This window comes from Capricornis sumatraensis, chromosome 7 (assembly GCF_032405125.1).
Source record: "Capricornis sumatraensis isolate serow.1 chromosome 7, serow.2, whole genome shotgun sequence".
Classification (NCBI taxonomy): Eukaryota; Metazoa; Chordata; class Mammalia; order Artiodactyla; family Bovidae; genus Capricornis; species Capricornis sumatraensis.
Genome location: NC_091075.1, coordinates 92,423,713 through 92,442,782, shown reverse-complemented (window position 1 = coordinate 92,442,782; position 19,070 = coordinate 92,423,713). Strand labels below are relative to the sequence as shown.

Below are 19,070 nucleotides of genomic sequence, written 5' to 3'. Positions count from 1 at the left end.
TTGACTTCACAACGGTTCTCAGGGGACATCTCTAGCATTGTGCCCAAAGCAGTAAATAAAAGCATTAAGAAAAACAGTTGTAGTCACAGAAGTCATGGCAGGCACCGCTTCCTCTCCTGCTGCCCTGTGCCGGGCACTGAGCTGGACAGAGACGTGTAGACATTTCCACTTAGGAGTTTAGCAAAAGCGGTTAATAAAAACCTATTCATCTGGTGCAGAAATGGAATTCTACCCTTGAGGCTGGATTTCCTAAACTTATTTCTGCGACCAGAAGACCTGGGTTGGAAGACTGGCTTTATACACCCGCTAGCTGAAGAGTCAGGAGCAAGTTGGTTCATGGCTCCCTGCCTCCAGCGCGTGTCTGTGGCCCTGTCTCTCCCTGTAAAGTGGCAATTCATTCAATCATCCACACAGCTGATGTTTACTGTGTGCCCAGCTTTGATGAATCACTCGCTTTGCTCTCAGAGCACTTTTACAAATTAGTGTATTTAAAATGCTTTGTCCATCACGAAGTACAGTACAAAGGTCTCAATCTCTGGGCGTCTCTGACCCATTAACAACCCTGAAGCCAGGAACCCTGACATCTATCCTTAAATGTGTCAGTCCCTGCTTCTCGTTCTCTCCTGCAGGACAGATTCTCAGTGCCTGCCTAAGTTCCTGAGTCGTGTCCGACTCTTTGCGACCCTATAGACTGTAGCCTGCCAGGCTCCTCTGTCCATGAGGATTCTCTAGGCAAGAATACTGGAGTGGGTTGTCATGCCCTCCTCCAGGAGATCTTCCTGACCCAGGGATTGAACCCGCATCTCTTACATCTCCTATATTGGCGTGCAGATTCTTTACCACTAGCACCACCTGGGAAGCCCTTTATAAGCCTATCATTACTCTTTTAAAATTACTTGATATACTAAAGATAATTCAGCTTGAGCTGAATTATAGCTTCTACTGGGCTGAGAGAACCATACCTTGACATGATTGGGGATCTTGGCTCTGAGTCATCTTTGAGGGACTGGGATGGGAGAGATTTCTGGAGATTAATTTTTAAAAAAAAGATCAGAGAGTCCCCTTTATTGTTTGTCATGGATGAGGAGAAGTTTCCTTTTCTTCTTGTGAAAATTCTGATCTGTAGTGTAAGCAAGTGAGCTGTGTCATGTTGGGTCATCAAGTTTCTTGACGGAAGGAACAAGATATTTCTACTGAGGAGTCATGTTAGAAAGAAGTAAATAGATCCTGATATCTCTCTGCTATCTGCTATCTTTTATGCAATCAGCCTTGAGAGTATCAAAGAGAAACTGGGAACCCTGAAAACTTGGGAGTTTTCCATCTGGGGACCACTAGCTGCAAGGCAGCGGCAGGCTGAGAAGTTAGCTGTGGCCTCTGACTTCCAATTTAGGGGGCCAAGTTGAGAATCTCCACTCTGAAGTCACCCTTTTACAGATGCCCCACATAGAGGGGCAAATCATGTGCTGCAGGTGCCATTTATCTCCATGAAGACTGAAAAATGTTGCTTTGGTTGTTCTATCTCTTTAGCAGTCCAGTGATGAAAATGAGACATGACCACAGATAAAACAATGGTGGTAGTGGTGTAGTTGCTAAGTCGTGTCTGACTCTTGTGACCCATGGGCTAAAGGCTCCCCTGTCCATAAGATTCTCCATGGAAGAATACTGGAGTGGGTTGCCATTTCCTTCTCCAGATAAAACAATACTGAAGAGAAAAATAAGCCAGAAAATTTGTATATGCCCTTTTTGAGAGTCATCTAGTCTGCAGGTGAAGGCTCAGATCCCTTTGAGGCTCCCTAGCCTTGGCAAATAAGATTTTCCACACTGACATTTTCTTGGTTCCAAGGATGCATCAAGAAGGAAGGGAGGAGCTTCTCAGGGCCCAAGACAGAGCTCTAACTCTGTTTGCCAAATAGTAAGCCAGTCTATCATGGAAAAATGACTCTTGGCTGGGAAGCAGAGAGTCAGTTTCAGGTCACCTGTCTCAACACCTTGACCAAGGGCAGTGACATCAGTATAGTTACTGCAGCCCAAGAACTTAAGGATCACTCTGGAACCATTAGTTAATTTAGCTTTGCCTCCATGTAATTAATCACTAAGGCCAGGTAGGAACCTGCTTTTGGAGACTGTATTTTACCAAGTTTTAATTTCTCCCAAACTCAGACTGCCAAGAAAGTAATTTCCAAACTTGGATGCCAGTTAAGAAAGAAGGCATGCTCTAGGTCTTAATCTTCTACCATCAGGTACAAGTGGAGCCTGGGCAAAATCCTTCAAGCTCAGCTTCTGTGTCCTTTCTTCTCCATGATTTACTTTCTCCCAGCTAGAAATCTCTAGTTGTTTGCACTCTTTACTTCTTTACTTTGGATTTTCCAAGTTTCATGAAAGACTTGCTAATTTCCAGTGTGAACATAGTTACTTTTCTCTTTCACACTTTGTGGATTATCCTTTTCTGAACTGTGTTATAAACAGGTGCTTAAATGGATCTTGACTACCTAATATCTATAGTAATAATCCTCTTGGGGAATCTCAAGGTGTTTTTACAAACATTTATTTTTTCTAGTTAAAAAAAGTCAAAGTCTAGAAGAGTCAAACTCTTGTTGGTATCCACACTGAAAATTAGACACCCAACTGTAATAATAATAATAGCTAACACTGATTTAGTGTTAACTATGTAAGAGACTCTTTGTATACTTGTCTCATTTAATCCTAAAAAGAATCCTATAAAGTGAGTGCTATTATTACCTTCCATTTATAGATGAGGAAAACGTGATACTCAGTGATGAATAAACTTCAGGTCTTCCATCTAGCCAATGGCATTGGTGAGATCTGAACAGGGCAGTCTGATGCCAAAATTTGTACTATGAGTAACATTTTTACGCTTCTAGAGCTTGGCTTGGAAATGACCCCATAATTTCACTAAACAGAAGTATGGCAAAATGTTTTTGATGGCCCACTTCCATGGACTTACTGAGATTTATGACTTTAACCTAAGTTCACCTTAAGTTTTGGAGCCTGCATTCTATCCCTGAAGGCTGTGGGTCTGATGACAAAAGCAAGATACTGTAAAATAAAATGTTGTCTCTTGCTGGCCAGTGTTTTTCTTTCCCAGGACCTGAGAAGCAAGGCATGCTGAGGACAACGTCAACTTAGCATCCATCATGTGTCCTCCGAATGCAATATTCCTGACTCAACACACCGAGGTGGGAGTTGTGGAACGTTTTCTGATGAAGACGGCGGGTTAGTGCTGATCTAGTCTCACGTTCCTGTTAGCATTCTGCAACCAAAAAACACGCTCCTTTGATTCAGAAGATTACAGTAAGAGTTCAGTCTGGATGTGGAATCAGGTATATTCCAACAGGTTTTCCCAAGGAGCCAACAAGCCATAGATTCATTTCTGATATCAGCTGTGCTTATAAGCTAAATCCCAGGTCCTCAGTGAAGCATTTCCAAAATCACTTAGTCATTTAGTCATATGTGACTGATGAACATATTTGAACCAGAAAGAAAGAAAGTGTTCCATGGAGACTAACTTTCCAAATGTAATGAAAGGTGATACTGAGACAATTAAAATATATGATGGGGTTACATTGCTACTAGATAACGACATCGGTGGTAACTAGCTGATTTTATTACCTTGCCATAGATTTTTCAAAGGATGTTTTAGAAATATTTTAAAGCCAGATTAAGATTTAGGTAGTAAAAGTAAACAAAGGATGCTGGGGGGTGAGGGAAGGGATAGTTAGGGACTTTGGGAAGGTCATGTACACAGTGCTATATTTAAAATGGATAACCAACAAAGACCTACTGTATAGACCATGGAACTCTGCTCAGTGTTATGTGGTAGCCTGGATGGGAGAGGGGGTTGGGAGGAGAATGGATACATGTATATGTATAACTGAGTCCCTTTGCTGTTCACCTAAAATTCCCACAACATTGTTAATTGATTGTACCCCATACAAAATGTTTTGGGGGTTAAAAAATAAAAAGTGAAAAGTAAACCAAAGGAGAAATAAAAGTGGTAGAATTCAGAATATTTTTAAATCTAAAATATTATCTGAGTTGGAGCTCCTTATGGGAGTGTATGAGCATTAGCAAGCTTAGGGGTTTAGCTTAAGTGTGAAGAATCGGGTACAAAAGAAAAAAATGTGAGTGAGGGCTTACACCAGTTCATACTCTTGTTAGCCTTGCAGTCCATGGGGACCAAAGACAGGAGCCAGCATCATGGGAAAAGAGAAGCATGGTAGGAAGGGGGTGGGTAGAACCCCATATGGAGGCAGACAGCCCTTCAGATGTCTAGAATGATGGTTATAGCTTTCCTTCCAAGGAGCAAGTGTCTTTTAATGTCATGGCTGCAGTCACCTTCCACAGTGATTTTGGAGACCAAAAAAATATATGACAAACCTTGACAATGTATTAGAAGGCAAGAGATATCACTTTGCCAACAAAAGTTCATATATATAGTCAAAGCTGTGGTTTTTCCAGTAGTTATATACAGATGTGAGAGTTGGAGCAAAAAAAAGGCTGAGCACTAAAGAACTGATGCTTTTGAGTTGTGTGTAGAGAAGACTCTTGAGAGTCCCTTGGACTGCAGGAAGATCAAACCAGTCAATCCTAAATGAAATCGACTCTGAATATTCATTGGAAGGATTGATGTTGAAGCTGAAGCCTCAATACTTTGGCCACCTGATGCGAAGAGCCAACTCATTGGAAAAGACCCTGATGCTGGGAAAGATTGAAGGAAAAAGGAGAAGGGGACAACATAAGATGAAATGGTTAGATACCATCACTGACTCAATGGACACGAATTTGAGCAAACTCCAGGATATAGTGGAGGACAGAGGAGCTTGGTGGGGTACAGTTCACGGGGCCAGAGTCGAACGTGACTTAGTGACTGAACAACAACGACGATGATGGTGTATTAGAGGGCTGTGTACAGGTCTTCAGGATCCCAAAATTTATATGTACCCCCCAAATTTATATGTGACAGTGCTAACCTGCAATGTGATGGTATTAAGAGGCGAGGCCTTTGGGAGGTTCTTACGTCATGAGGGTGGAGCCCTTGTGAAAAGGATTAGTGTCCTTATGAAACAGACCTCAGAGAGTGCCCTCACCTCTTTTGTGGTGGGATAACATAGCAGTAAGTCACCAGCTCTGAACTAGGAATGCTGGTGCTTTGATCTTGAACTTCCTAGCCTCTATAACTGTGAGAAATAAATATTTGTGGTTAAATCACCCAGTTTATGGAATTTTTGTCATAGTAGACAAAACAGATTAAGATAATGTAAAAATGTTTAATTTCTCTTCATTTTCAATTCAAAGTTTATAATTTATGAGGTGAAGTGAATACACATCTTTATTGTCTAAAGCTTCATATTTAGTCATTAAAAGCCATTCATTTAGTCATTCATCAAACATTGATTGTGCATCTGCACTGAGCCAGGCACTATTAGGTGCTGGGGATATATCTGTGAGCCCAAACAGACAACACCCATCCCATCATGTACCTGAAAAAGCAGTGTAAGCTGTGAACAAAGAGCCACACAAATAAATATATAAGCACACTGCAAAGAACTGAATTGTGAGTTTGTAACAACTGAATTTGTAACAGTCCAGAGCTGGACTGGGGGCCCCAGCAGAGACTTCCTGAACAGGTGATGTTTGAGCCTTGAATTCACTGGGTGAAGTGATGACATGTTGTGGGAAGGTTCCAGGTAGAAGCATCCAGGCTAAGAAAGGCCCTGTGACAAGAGGGAGAGTCACAGGTACATGGAACCAGGAGAGAGATGGCATGGGAGACGGAGAGATGGAGGGGTAGGCATTGTGATGAGGCAGGCTTGGTGGGCAAGCCCTACACCTGCTGGGGCCCTGCGGGCTTGTAGATTTCATCCTAAGAGCAGTGGATGCCCCAGAGGGGCTGGGATGTTGGTGATAGTGAGCTTATACATGTTTTGATCAGATTTGTGTTTAATTATCATTCTGGCTCCTGTGTGGAGAACCAGCAAGATGGTAGATTGGTGCAGGAGAGGACATGAACGGACCAGTCAGGGGCTATCACAGGGGGATTATGGGAGCTTTGACATGAAAATGAGAGTGAGAGAAGTGGATGAATTTGGGACCTATTAAGAGTTCAAACCAACAGGATTTGGTGATGGAGGATTGAAGTAAAAGATGTTGGTGCCATTCACCAGGCCTGGGCATGTACCGTGATTTAATATGTGTAAAACTGAGCCTAAGTTAGCTACAGTACTTTTTTAGGATTATTGTTCCCTGATGCATTCTGAGCAATCTGAAAGAATCTGATCCATAAATGTTTAATGTTATTTTATGTTTGTTTGTTAAATCATCATTCCTCCCTTATATATTTTGAATATATCATCTAAATATACTGGTCATTAATTTACTATAAGATATATTTTTTTACCCCTAGAATCTTTCAAAGTATACTTTAAAAATGATTCTTCCCCCTTTTCTAGGAGTTAATTCGTTTTTCAAATCTGTTTTCATCCTAAGAGTTAGCCTGGAATAAGGAGGTGTTTTGACAGCTGAAAGTCCTACATAGGTATAGATGCAGAGAGGATTAGATGTCTGTGCCTGCCTGGTGCCCTTTCTTTCAGGGTATTTATTAGCACAGTTCGTAATGAATAGACACAGAGTCAGACTAGCAATTTAAAGTTCAAAGGCCTTCACCCATTTTCACATTTAGGAGTCCTTCTCTTTGTATTGGAAAGCTTAGGAAGGACTAAGACCAGTGGACACCTGGATCATACAGACAAAAGAGAATATCCAGTCTGCAGCAAGCACAGTGAGTATAATTTGAAATTTTGCATTTGCAGGAATTAGGGACAATTTGAGTGTAATTTTGTGTGCGATATCCGTTTGCCTCTCAAGCTGTTGCATGGCACCACTCAATCTAGTTCAGGACATCACAAACTTATCACAGGCCCAGTCTTCACCCTTGAAGAACTCTGATTTAATAACACAAGATGACCCATACGTAACACACCACATTTCTCTTTTCCTTCAAAAGCCAAATAAAAACTGAAAGACAAAACTGAAAACTCGTTCTGTCTGCACAGCTGCTTTGGGATGGCTGCAGCTGCCGTGGGCTTCTCCTCCCATCTGGCGGCCCTGCCCCTCAGGCCCAGCTGGCAGCACCGGGCATTTGACATCTCATGTGGCTCATTTTCACAGCAGGTCTGGAGGCCATGGATCCTTACAACCTTTTCATTTCTATGAATTCAACTAGGATGGGTATGGTGGAAGGAAGACTCAGGGTCCCTCAGAAGAATTAATTTGAACCCTGGCCAAGTCACTCAAGTCAAAACTGAAGTCATTTAACCTCTCTGAGCCAATTTAATCACATATAGAACAGATACCAGGCTTCCCTGGTGGTCCAGTGGTTAAGAATCCTCTTTGCAATGCAAGTGACACCAGTTTGATCCCTGGTCTGGGAAGATCCCACATGTGGTGGAGCAACAAGGCCTGTGTGCCACAGCTACTGAACTGGTGCTCTAGAGCCTGTGTTTTCCAACAAGAGAAGCCACTGCAATGAGAAGCCCTCACAACGCAACTAGAGAGTAGCCCCCGCCTGCTGCAACTAGAAAAAGCCTGTGTGCAACAACAAAGACCAACCACAGCCAACAAATAAACAAATAAATCTTGAAAAAAAAAAAAAAGAATAGATAGCATCCAGCTCACTTCACTGGAATGTTCTGAGGATAAGATGAAGATTCTGAATGTTCTGAAGATAATCTGTGTGAATCACTAGCCCATTTTAGGAATATGTAAATTCTCAGTAAACTTCATATGAATGTGAATCTCATTTCCTCTTCTTGGATGATTCTAATAAACAATTTTCATGGTACGGTAAGCCAAAAAGAAAAAAGAAGAAAAAAAAACACCCCACACACATACATACACACAACCCCTGAAAGACTGTCTCTCTTGTATTCACTTTATAGAGAAGAGCCCTTAAAGTCAGAGTTGTGAGTAATATAGTCTGTCAGTGTTAATGGCAAACCAGAAACCAGGTGTAAACTGATCTATAAGTTTCCAGTCCTGAACTTCCTGCAATCTACATATATGTACTCCTACCAGTTGGATACTCTTTTTTTAAAAATTTGTTTATTTTAATTGGAGGCTAATTATTTTACAATATTGTATTGGTTTTGCCATACATCGACATGAATCCGCCATGGGTGCACACGTGTTCCCCATCCTGAACTCCCCTCCCACCTCCCTCCCCATACCATCCCTCTGAGTCATCCAAGTGCACCAGCCCCAAGCATCCTGTATCGTGCATTGAACCTGGACTGGTGATCCGTTTCACATATGATAATATACATGTTTCAATGCCATTCTCCCAGATCATCCCACCCTTGCCCTCTCCCTCAGAGTCCAAAAGTCTGTTCTATACATCTGTGTCTCTTTTGCTGTCTTGCATACAGGGTTATCATTACCATCTTTCTAAATTCCATATATATGTGTTAGTATACTGTATTGGTGTTTTTCTTTCTGGGTTACTTCACTCTGAATAATAGGCTCCAGTTTCATCCTCCTCATTAGAACTGATTCAAATGCATTATTTTTAATGGCTGAGTAATACTCCATTGTGTATATGTACCACAGCTTTCTTATCCATTCATCTGCTGATGGACATCTAGGTTGCTTCCATGTCCTGGCTATTATAAACAGTGCTTCAGTGAACACTGGGGTACACGTGTCTCTTTCGATTCTGGTTTCCTTGGTGTGTATGCCCAGCAGTGGGATTGTTGGGTCATATGGCAGTCCTATTTCCAGTTTTTTAAGGAATCTCCACACTGTTCTCCACGATGGCTCTACTAGTTTGCATTCCCACCAACAGTGTGAGAGGACTCTTAAAGTATAATGCTCAACATTTTCTTCCCCTGATCCAAAGCCTTTGGTGACCATCAGTGGCTCATTAAGTAAAGTCAGTTGTCTCATCCTGCTACAGTGGTCCTAAAATCTTCCTTCCTCTTCTTCTGCAGTGTCTTCCTTCACACATCCTAGGATCAACCAGGCTTAGGCTACTTGCCATGCTGTGTACATACAACACTGTAAACTCCACAAGATGGGGGACTGTTTTATTCACCACCAAATGCTCACTGCCTAGCCAGAGGCCTGATTCCCAGTGAAAGTTCAATAAGACTTTGTTGAAGATAATATCATTCTTCATTATGATAAAGACAGTGGCAATGATAATAGTAATCACAACAGCAGAATAATAACAATAATCATGCTGTTGATAGTGGTAAATAATAGTAAAATAACAAGCAGAGGCATCAACTGAGCCGTTGCTCAACAGCCACTATGCTGTATATTTCTTATCTCAACTAAACTTTTAAATAACCTCATCACTTGGAGACTATGTTTATTCCTTTTATTGATGAGAAACCAAGGCTCAGAGACATTAAATTGCTTCTCTGGTACGGGCTGATTGACTCATTCATTTATTCAGCACATGTTAGTGTGGGTCTATCACCCATCAGGCTCTGTTTCAGGTGTTGAGGAGTGAAACTAGTTTGGGGAGTGTAACTTACAGTGGTTGGGGATGTTCCTCTTTGTGAACAACATCCTTGTTTTCATGAGCTGATAGTCTGGTGGCAGAAACAGACCCTTACCCACCAAATAAATGAGATAATGTCAGAAAGTGGTAAGTGATCAAAAGGCAAGTAGGGTAAAGGGATCCATGTTGATGCGATTACTATTCCAGACAGGGTATGAAGTATCAAGAGGTATCTGCCTCTTGAGCAGATGACAGCTAAACAAAGTCCTTCCTGATGAAAAGGAGGGAGCCTTTAAAGACTTGACAGGAAAATGTAAGTGTAAAGGCCCGGGGGCAATAGTGTCTGCAATTTGTTCAAGAAGCGGTAAGATTGCCAGTGTACTTGCTGATGAAAGTGGAAGCAGGTGAGGGCAGAGAGACAGGGCAGGTTCAGGGCATTTTGAGCACTACAGACATGATACAGACCTCGGGTTTTACTCTGATTTAAAAGTGCAAGCATCGCCAGCAACATGGAATGTAAATTGGTACAGCCACTATGGAGAACAGTATGAAGGTTCCTTAAAAAGCTAAATATAGAGCTACCATATGACCCTGCAGTCCCACTTTTGATCATATATCTGTGGAAAACATGGTCTGAAAGGATACATGCAGCTCCATGTTCATTGCAGTACTGTTTACGATAGCCAAGGCATGACACAACCTAAATGTCCGTTGACAGAGGAATGGATAAAGAAGATATGTTACATCTGTACTATGGAATTTTGTGCGTGTGCGTGTGCGTGTGTGTGTGTGTGTGTGTGTGTGTTAGTTGCTCAGTCGTATCCGACTCTTTGTGACCCCATGGACTGTAGACTGCCGGGCTCCTCTGCCCATGGAATTCTTCAGGCAAGAATACTGGAGTGGGTTGCCATTCCCTTCTCCAGGGGATCTTCCCGACCCAGGGATCGAACCCAGATCTCCTGCACTCCAGGTAGATTCTTTACCATCTAAGCCACCACAGAAGCCCAAAGAATGAAATAATGCCATTTGAATATGGATGGACCTAGAAATTGTTAAACTGAGTGAAGTAAGTCAGAGAAGGAAAAATATTGTATGACTTCCCTTATATGCAGAATCTAAAAATATATGACAAAAATGAATTTACTTACAAAACAGAAACAGATTCACAGACTTAGAGAATGGATTTATGGTTACCAACTGGGAAGGGTAGGAGGAAGGGATAGTTAGGGAGTTCGGGATGGGCAGGTACACATTGCTATAAGCAGTTCCCTATTGTATAGCATAGGGAACTCTGCTTGATGTCACATGACAGCCTGGATGGGAGGGAGTTTGGGGGAGAATGGATACATGTATCTGTGTGGCTGAGTCACTCTGCTGTGCACCTGAAATGACCACAACACTGTTAATCAACCATGCCGCCGCTAAGTCGCTTCAGTCGTGTCTGACTCTGTGCGACCCCACAGAAGCTAGCCTACCAGGCTCCTCCGTCCATGGGAGTTTCCAAGCAAGAGTACTGGAGTGGGTTGCATACTCCAATATAAAATTCAAAGGTGAAAAGTAAAGCGCAAGCAAACAGAGCGTTAAAGCCAAGGAGGACAGGATCTGTCCTGGGTCTTGAAAAGCATCTCTCTGGAAGATGCGGTGAGTAGAGATCAGTTACAGGGTGTTCAAGTCCCACATGTGAGAGAGGACAGCAGCGTGAGGGGAAATTCTGAGAGACCGGATGCAGCGTCTATGAGGAAAGAGTCTAGGATTAGCCCGTGGTTTCTGAGAGAGGAGCAGACGGAGGGGTGAGAGAATCAGCAGCTCACCTGATCCACATGTCATCTGAACCACCCAAGAGCCACCCAAGTGGAGACCATGAGTTCATCGACAGCTGGGTGTTGACATGTCTTCAGTTCAACGAAACAAAACAGGGGTAGAGTTTCACATCTCTGGGTTATCAGCATGTGGATGGCATTTCAGTCAGGAGGCAGGATGAGGTCACAGTGTGGGGAGTGTGGGGAGAAAAGGAGTGTGGAGAGGCTGGGGGGATAGGAAGACAGGGTTGGCCCGGGGGTGATCCAGTGTAGAAAGGTGAGGGGGCAAAGTAAGGCCACAGGCACTGGGAAGGAGCAGCCGGCCAGGCAGGTGACGAACCAAGAGAGGGGCGTCTCAGAGGTCAAGTGGAAACAGTGCTTCAGAAAGGCCAGTGGCCATCCATGTCCAGGGCTAGGTTGGGTTATACCAGGACTGAGAATTAACCCCCAGAGGTGGCAGTGTGGAGGGGACTGGAGACCTCGATGAGAGCAAGTTCTGTGCTTGCATCTGCGGAACCCAGGTGTGTGCGGCACACAAGCACCTCAGTCTACCCTGCCCTGTCTTCTCCTTGGGTCCCAATTCCCTTCCTCTCCCACAACTCATGAACAGTATGCAACAGTAAGAAAAAGCAAAAAGATATGACACTGAGACCACCAGGTCAGTAGGTATCCAATAAGGAGAAGAATGGAGAAACAGCTCCAGAAGGAAAGAAGAGGCTAAACCAAAGAGGAAATGATGCCCAGCTGTGGATGTGTCTGGTGGTGAAAGTAAAGTCTGATGCTGTAAAGAACAATATTGCATAGGAACCTGGAATGTCAGGTCCATGAATCACGGTAAACTGGAAGTGGTCAAACAGGAGATGGCAAGAGTGAACATAGATATTTTAGGAATCAGTGAACTAAAATGAATGAGGATGGGAGAATTTAAGAAGGATGACCATTTATATCTATTACTGTGGGCAACGATCCTGTAGAAGAAATGAAGTAGCCATCATAGTCAACAAACGAGTTGGAAATGCTGTCACTTAGCCTCATTGTGCTTCCTGCCCTGGAGTAAATAAAATAAGGATAATTAACCATGCTTCAAATGAAAGGTGCTCTAAATAAATGGCATTATATTTTTTTAAAAAAAGAAACAAAGGAATGGTGTTAAGCGTTACTTGTGCTCTTTCTTTTAACTTAAACTATAAAACCAGTCAATCCTAAAGGAAATCAACCCTGAATATTCATTGGAAGGACTGATGCTGAAGCTGAAGCTCCAATATTTTGGCCACCTGATGCGAAGAGCTGAATCAATGGAAAAGACCCTGGTGCTGGTAAAGAATGAGGGCAGGAAGAGAAGGGGGCATCAGAAGATGAGATGGTTGGATGGCATTATCGACTCAGTGGACATGAGTCTGAGTAAACTCTGGGAAATAGTGAAGGACAGGGAAGCCTGGTGTGCGGCAGTCCATGGAGTTACAAAGAGTCAGACACGACTTGGTGATTGAAGAGCTACAGAACTATAAAATCTCAGAGGACAAGTCTTCTACTTATTAGTACTTCTTTGCATCAAGCATAGGGTCCTGGTGGATGCAAAATAAATATTCTTTGATTTAATAGGTCATAAGGGATAAACCCTGCTGGGTTTAGGAAATGTATACTGGCCATGCTCAGGGATTTTCCTCTCACCTGCCACACCTTCTCCTCCAGTCATTCAATCATTCCTTCATTCATTCACTCTGCAGTTCCTACTGGGGGCCCTATTCCCTAAAACTATAACTTTCTGGTGCATGACCCAGCTCTGTCACTGATTTTTTGTCTCTTAGCCTTGTTGGCTGTGAGTTGAGGAAATCAAGATACATGGTCTAAAATACAAGCCAGAACAGTGGAACAGGTCTCTCTTAGATAAGCTTCCCTATAAAAACAAGGGACTTGAATAAAGTAGTAGGTTGTGTCAGATTAGGGAGATTCTTGCATGCCAAGCTCGGAGTAGGTGCTCAGAATATTGGTCCATCACATCCATGGTACCCTGAAGAGGGCAGAAACAGGAGAGAGTGGAGGGTGGAGAACGGGAGACTAGTTAGAAAACTGAAGATGCAATTCCATGCTGGAGGTGATGAGGTCTGGATTAAGAAAGAGAAGAGACAGGACCACAGGTGGCAAGCCTGTCCTTGGATGGCACCTTTGTTAGGGACTGAGTCAACACCCACTCTGATCCAGATGCCAAGTCCAGGCTCGAAATGTTCATGGCAGCTGAGAGCACGGAAAGCATGACAGAAAGTGGGGATGCGGCAGAAAGCAAAGACAGAAATGTGCGTGCATGCTCAGTCACTTCAGTTCGCTCTTTGTGACTCCATGGACTGTAGCCTGCCAGGCTCCTCCATCCATGGGATTCTCCAGGCAAGAGTACTGGAGTGTGTTGCCATTTTCTTCTCCAGGGGATCTTCCCGACCCAGGGATTGAACCCACATTTCTTATGTCTCCTGCACTGGCAGATGAATTCTTGAAAGGACACATCTAAGTGCAATGTGCCAAGTGCTAGCTGCGGTACACATAGGATGATAATGGGGACAGAGGAAGCAATTTTTGAACTGTGAGTTCCTCCTTTCACCTTTCCAGATCCACTCTCCACCTTTCTCCACTTTGCTCTCTGACCTGCCCTCCAGGAGGCTGAACTATATGGACCACAGTGGGCTTCTCGTCCTTGGCATCTGGCCGTACATCAGAGGGCAAGGGGAGAGAGAGGGCAGAGCATTGATCCCCTTCACTTCCAGAAGTTAACCTTGAGTTAGCTTTGTCCCTCGTCTGAGTCACTGCCCCTCCCAAGGTGGTCTGTTCTACAGGATTCACCTTCTGGGTTCTGGTTTACCCTTCTCTCCTCCAAGGCCTGACTTATGACAGCTCTGCAATTACGATCCCCTGTGGTTTTCTTATGCCCCAGCTGTAACTCTGTAATTCATTCCTTTATCACAGTTTGATTATATTAATATCTCTTGCTCTTGTTGGGACTCTCACTGATATATGCTGGACCTTTGAAATAAGAATTTGCAATTCTTTTGGACTTTTTCCCTTAGTAAACTATGAGCTCTTCTATGAGAAGTTATGTCTTGTCAAGCTTAGTTCTGTTTCTCCCCACCTCCACTGTTTACCAAGATTTCCATTCACAGTGGTTGCTCATTGTTTGTTAGAAGATGTTAATTTCTCCTCGGTCATAACCATTTCTTTGACCCTAGCTGGTCCTGTTTGGCTCAGTCACAAATATTTCCCTCTGTGTTTATGTCTCTGGCAAGATGACCAAGGCAAGGAGCTAAAGCTTCATTTTCTCTTTCACCTTCTGGCTGTTCTTAATTCACTGTTTCTTAATCAAGAAGCTAAATGTTCCCACTAAGGCCTTTTCCTGCCCAATACCCCAAAGGGTACAGATTTCACTTCAATGTCAGATGCATGTGACCTCAGAAAAGACCCTAAATCTCTGTCATAATTTCCAAGATTGCAAAATCAAGATAAAACTAATACCAACTTTATGAGTGGCTGGAAGAATAAAAACAAATGTGATGTTTCATAGAATTTACTGTCTTTCTCATGAAATATATCAGTGACTTGAAATAACAAGCATTCTCTCCACCCCCGCTCTACTTTCTTTGACTGTTTTCATGAGGTAAATACGGCATTAAAACATAGAGCACAATCATAATGACAGCTGACATTTCCTGAGTACTTACTCCCTGCCAGGAACTATTCTAAGCACTTATATATGTCATTTCATTTAATCTCCACAAGAACCATGTATGATAGAGTCTTCTTTATCTCAATTTTACAGATGAGGAAAAACAAGGCACAAAGAGATGAAGTGACTTGCTCAAGGTCAGGAGCTGGAATGGAAAGCTAGGAAGCTCCATCCAAAGTCAGTAAGCTGTTAACCCTTAGCTTACCCAGTCTCACTCATTTACATTCCCTGTGACATATGTGAAGACAAATCATATAGGCTGGCCAGCGTTAATGAACTATCATGGGGAAATTATTAAGGGACTGAGAGTAAAGTTTGCGCTTGTGGAAATTCTTGCGATTATACTTCAGCTCAGGTGTTGCACTCCAAAATTCAAATTCAACCCATTGTGTCTGGTTAACTGAACAGCATTCTTAGTATCTCAGTGTTGTCAAGGATACGTGTTCTAGCCAGAGACTCACCTGAACTTAGCGCATGCTCCACCTCTTGCATGATCACCCCAGGGGAGGTGGTGGTGGTCTCCATGTCTATCAGTATACAGGTCACTTTGGGGGGCACAGTTGCTTGAGGCGTGGCCTCCGTGGGCACTGACTCAGCCGAGGCATGTGAAGTGGGTGTGAGAGTAGAGCTGTGCTCCCCCGTGTGGGACTCCGGTGTGGTTGGGGCTCCTGTGGGCTCGGTGCTGGTCTCAGCAGAGCTGTGGCTGGTGCTGATGGAGGCAGATGGAACCTCAGGTGGTGAGGTTGATGGGGGTGAGGGCGATGAGGCTGGAGCTTGAGGGGAGGTGAGTGTGGGAGACTCAGCAGGGGGCTGCGATCCTGTAGTGGGCACGCCGGCCTCCGGAGTGTCTGAGCTGTGTTCCTCAGGCGTGGGTGTTAAGTGGGCCCCACCACTTGTTGGTGAAGGGTCTGTGCCCTCCCAGTTGGAGGCAGAGCTGGTAGACTGCTCTTCTCTGGGCTCTGTGGAGATGTTCTTTGTGGATGGAGATGTGGGGACCAGTGTTGGATCTAGGAGGACTGAGCTGTTGGGCGGGCCACCGGTAGGGGAGGCAGGAGGACTTTGCGGAGAGCTGGTCCAGGTGGCTGTCGGTGGGGAGGTCTCTGCCAGAAGAGAAGCAGTAGAGGGGATGGATGCAGACACGCTCTGTAGCCTCAGCCCTGTGGAAGAGCCAGGACAAAAGTGGTTAATCTGTGAAAAAGTGCATGGCAAGGCTGTGTTACGGTATTTTCACAGGTCTTTCTCATTTTACACTGTGCCTCTGTAATCGTGAAGGTGACTTTAAAAATATGTTCATCCCACTAATTGCTCTCTCCTCCCTTGGTGACTATCAGTAGGAACCAGCCTGCAAGCTCAGCAGGAGCAATTAGTGGGTCAGTATGCACAAGTTCAGCCAATACATGGCGTGAACTAGCCTTGTCTCTGCTTGCTTAAAGCCATGCCCTTAAATACTGAGACACTCTGCCGAAGTGACTTTATGAGAATTTGTCTGGACTGTTAAAGGGGTTGTTCCACAAGGCCTGTGGGGATGCCTAGCCTATGTGATGGGTTTGGGGAAGTGCAAACCTGGTGGAGCTCACTGATTGGCTCTTCCTTGCCATGGGTGCTCACTGATTGGTTGCTCACTGCTTCAGGGTTCTGAGCTCTGCAACCTGGCTGCTGCTGCTGCTTGCTAAGTCACTTCAGTGGTGTCCGACTCTGTGCGACCCCATAGATGGCAGCCCACCAGGCTCCCCCGTCCCTGGGATTCTCCAGGCAAGAACACTGGAGTGGGTTGCCATTTCCTTCTCCAATGCACGAAAGTGAAAAGTTAAAGTGAAGTCGCTCAGTCGTGTCCGACCCTCAGCGACCCCATGGACTGCAGCCTACCAGGCTTCTCCATCCATGGGATTTTCCAGGCAAGAGTACTGGAGTGGGGTGCTATTGCCTTCTCCATGCAACCTGGCACAGGGATGCAAGGGTTATGGGCTTGCCCACTTGGGCAAATAAAGGTGTGAGCACATTTCCTGTGAAAGAAGAAACGGGAGGTCCCTGATTAAAAGCTGAGAAGAGGAAGGAATCTGAAGTTTGGAAATATTTTCTGAGTCTAGGACCTGGTTCTCCCAAATTTGAGCCTGGGGCCTTTACCTTCATGTTGTTTTGCCATTTTTTTCATATTCTGTAAAATTTTGGAATTAGTTTCCTTTCTTCTGTCCTCCCTACCTCCATTTACCCCATTCAGTTTCATTCATTTACTCAAGTATTTAATAAATGGCTTCTATGTACTTGTACTATGCTAGACACTGAATTTATGATTTCACTTTTTATGCAGCACATCTCTTGATTGCCCCTCCACACCCTTTACCATTTCCCAACAAGCTTTTCCCCTGGTCATTTCCATCTCAGTGGATGGCAAGGCCTTTCGATCAGTTACTCAGTTAAAAATCCAAATATCATCCTTAATGCGTCTCTTTCCCTCACTGCCCCTCCTCCATCCAACCATCAGCAAATCATGATGACTGCACCTAGAAAACAGATCTGAATCCAGTCACTCCTTGCCACCTCCCTTATTATCTCAACATCACCGGAGGCACCAGTCACTTGTCTAGACAACTGCCACCATCTCTTAATTGGTCTGCTAGCTTCCAGATTTCCTCCTTTCAGCCTAGTTTTCACATAGCAGCCAGTGTAATATTTTAAAGTGATAAATCAAACTGATTTAAACTGATCAAAACCCTTCCAAGGTTATGCTTAGAAGAAAATCCAAAACTATTCCTTTTCATCATTCCATGTTCTCATCATTCTGGTTAATCTCTATTCAAATGTTAACCTCCTCCTTAGACGAATCTTCCCAGACAGTCCTAGCCAAAGTCATTCCTATTTCAGCCCCTTGCTGATTTTTTCCAAGGTTTAAAAAAATTATTTTAGTGTTAAAATATACATTTAATGTTTTAACCATTTTTGAAGTGTATAGTTCATTGGCCCCAAGTATATTTTCATTTTTGTTCAACAATCACAATCATCCATCTCCAGAACTATTTCATCTTCCCAAACTGTACCCATGAAAAAATAACTCTATTTTCCCCTTCCCGCAGTCCCTGGAAACCACTATTTTACTTTATATCTCTTGAATTTGACTGCTTTAAGTACCTCATATAAATAGAATCATATAATACTTGTCCTTTTGTTTCTGACTTATTTCACTCACTAGCAAAATATCGTCAAAGTTCATCCGTGTTATAGCATGTGCCAGAATTTCCTTCCTTCTGAAGGCTAAATAATATCCCATTGTAGACACCACCTTTTGTTTATTCATTCATCCAGTGATGGCCACTCGGGCTGCTTCCACCTTTTGGTTATTGTGAATAGTGTACACTCATATGTGTATAAATATCTGTTTGGGACCATGCTTTCAATTGTTTGGGTTCTATGCCCCAAAATGGAATTTTATCTATTAGGTCAGCAGTAAAGAATTCACCTGTCAAACAGGAGACACAGGTTCGATACCTGGGTTGGGAAGATCCTCTGGAGAAGGAAAGAGCAACTCACTCCAATATTCTTGCCTGGCAAATCCTATGGACAGAGGAGTCTGGTGTGTTACAGTCCCTGGAGTTGCAAGAGTTAGACATGACTTAGTGACTAAATCCCCATGCATAGTAATTCTATGTTTAATGTTTTGAGGAACCACCACATCTTTTGCCCTTTTTTGTTTTTCATAAAGTTAATAAAATAAAATCGTTTCTTCCTGAAACTACATATTATTTATCTGCCTATTATATCTCTCTTCCACCAGAAGGTAAGCTCCACGATGGTGTGGGGACCTGGTCTTACTCACTGCTGTTTCCTCTAGGACTAGAAGGGTGCCTAGGTCAGTGTAACTGCTCAATAAGTACTCGCGGGAAGGAGAAAGGAAAGAAATAAGGAAGGGAGGAGGGAGGGAAAAAAGGAGGGAGGTAAAGAAGGAGAGTGTAGAAAGGAACTAACTTAAGAACTTTACTTTTTAAAATACCCAACGTTTCTCTACTGCTTTCTACGCATCACTGGGTATGGCCACATCCACCAC

At 43.5% G+C, this 19,070-nt stretch overlaps 1 protein-coding gene across 1 annotated transcript in view; it reads right to left on the bottom strand.

Annotated features, from left to right (window-relative positions):
* Positions 1-19,070, bottom strand: part of PARM1 (prostate androgen-regulated mucin-like protein 1) — a 131,159-nt gene that overhangs the window by 30,561 nt on the left and 81,528 nt on the right. The window contains exon 2 of the mRNA XM_068975225.1: positions 15,493-16,188. Coding sequence (XP_068831326.1) covers positions 15,493-16,188 — 696 coding nt within the window. The remainder of the gene's footprint in view (positions 1-15,492; positions 16,189-19,070) is intronic.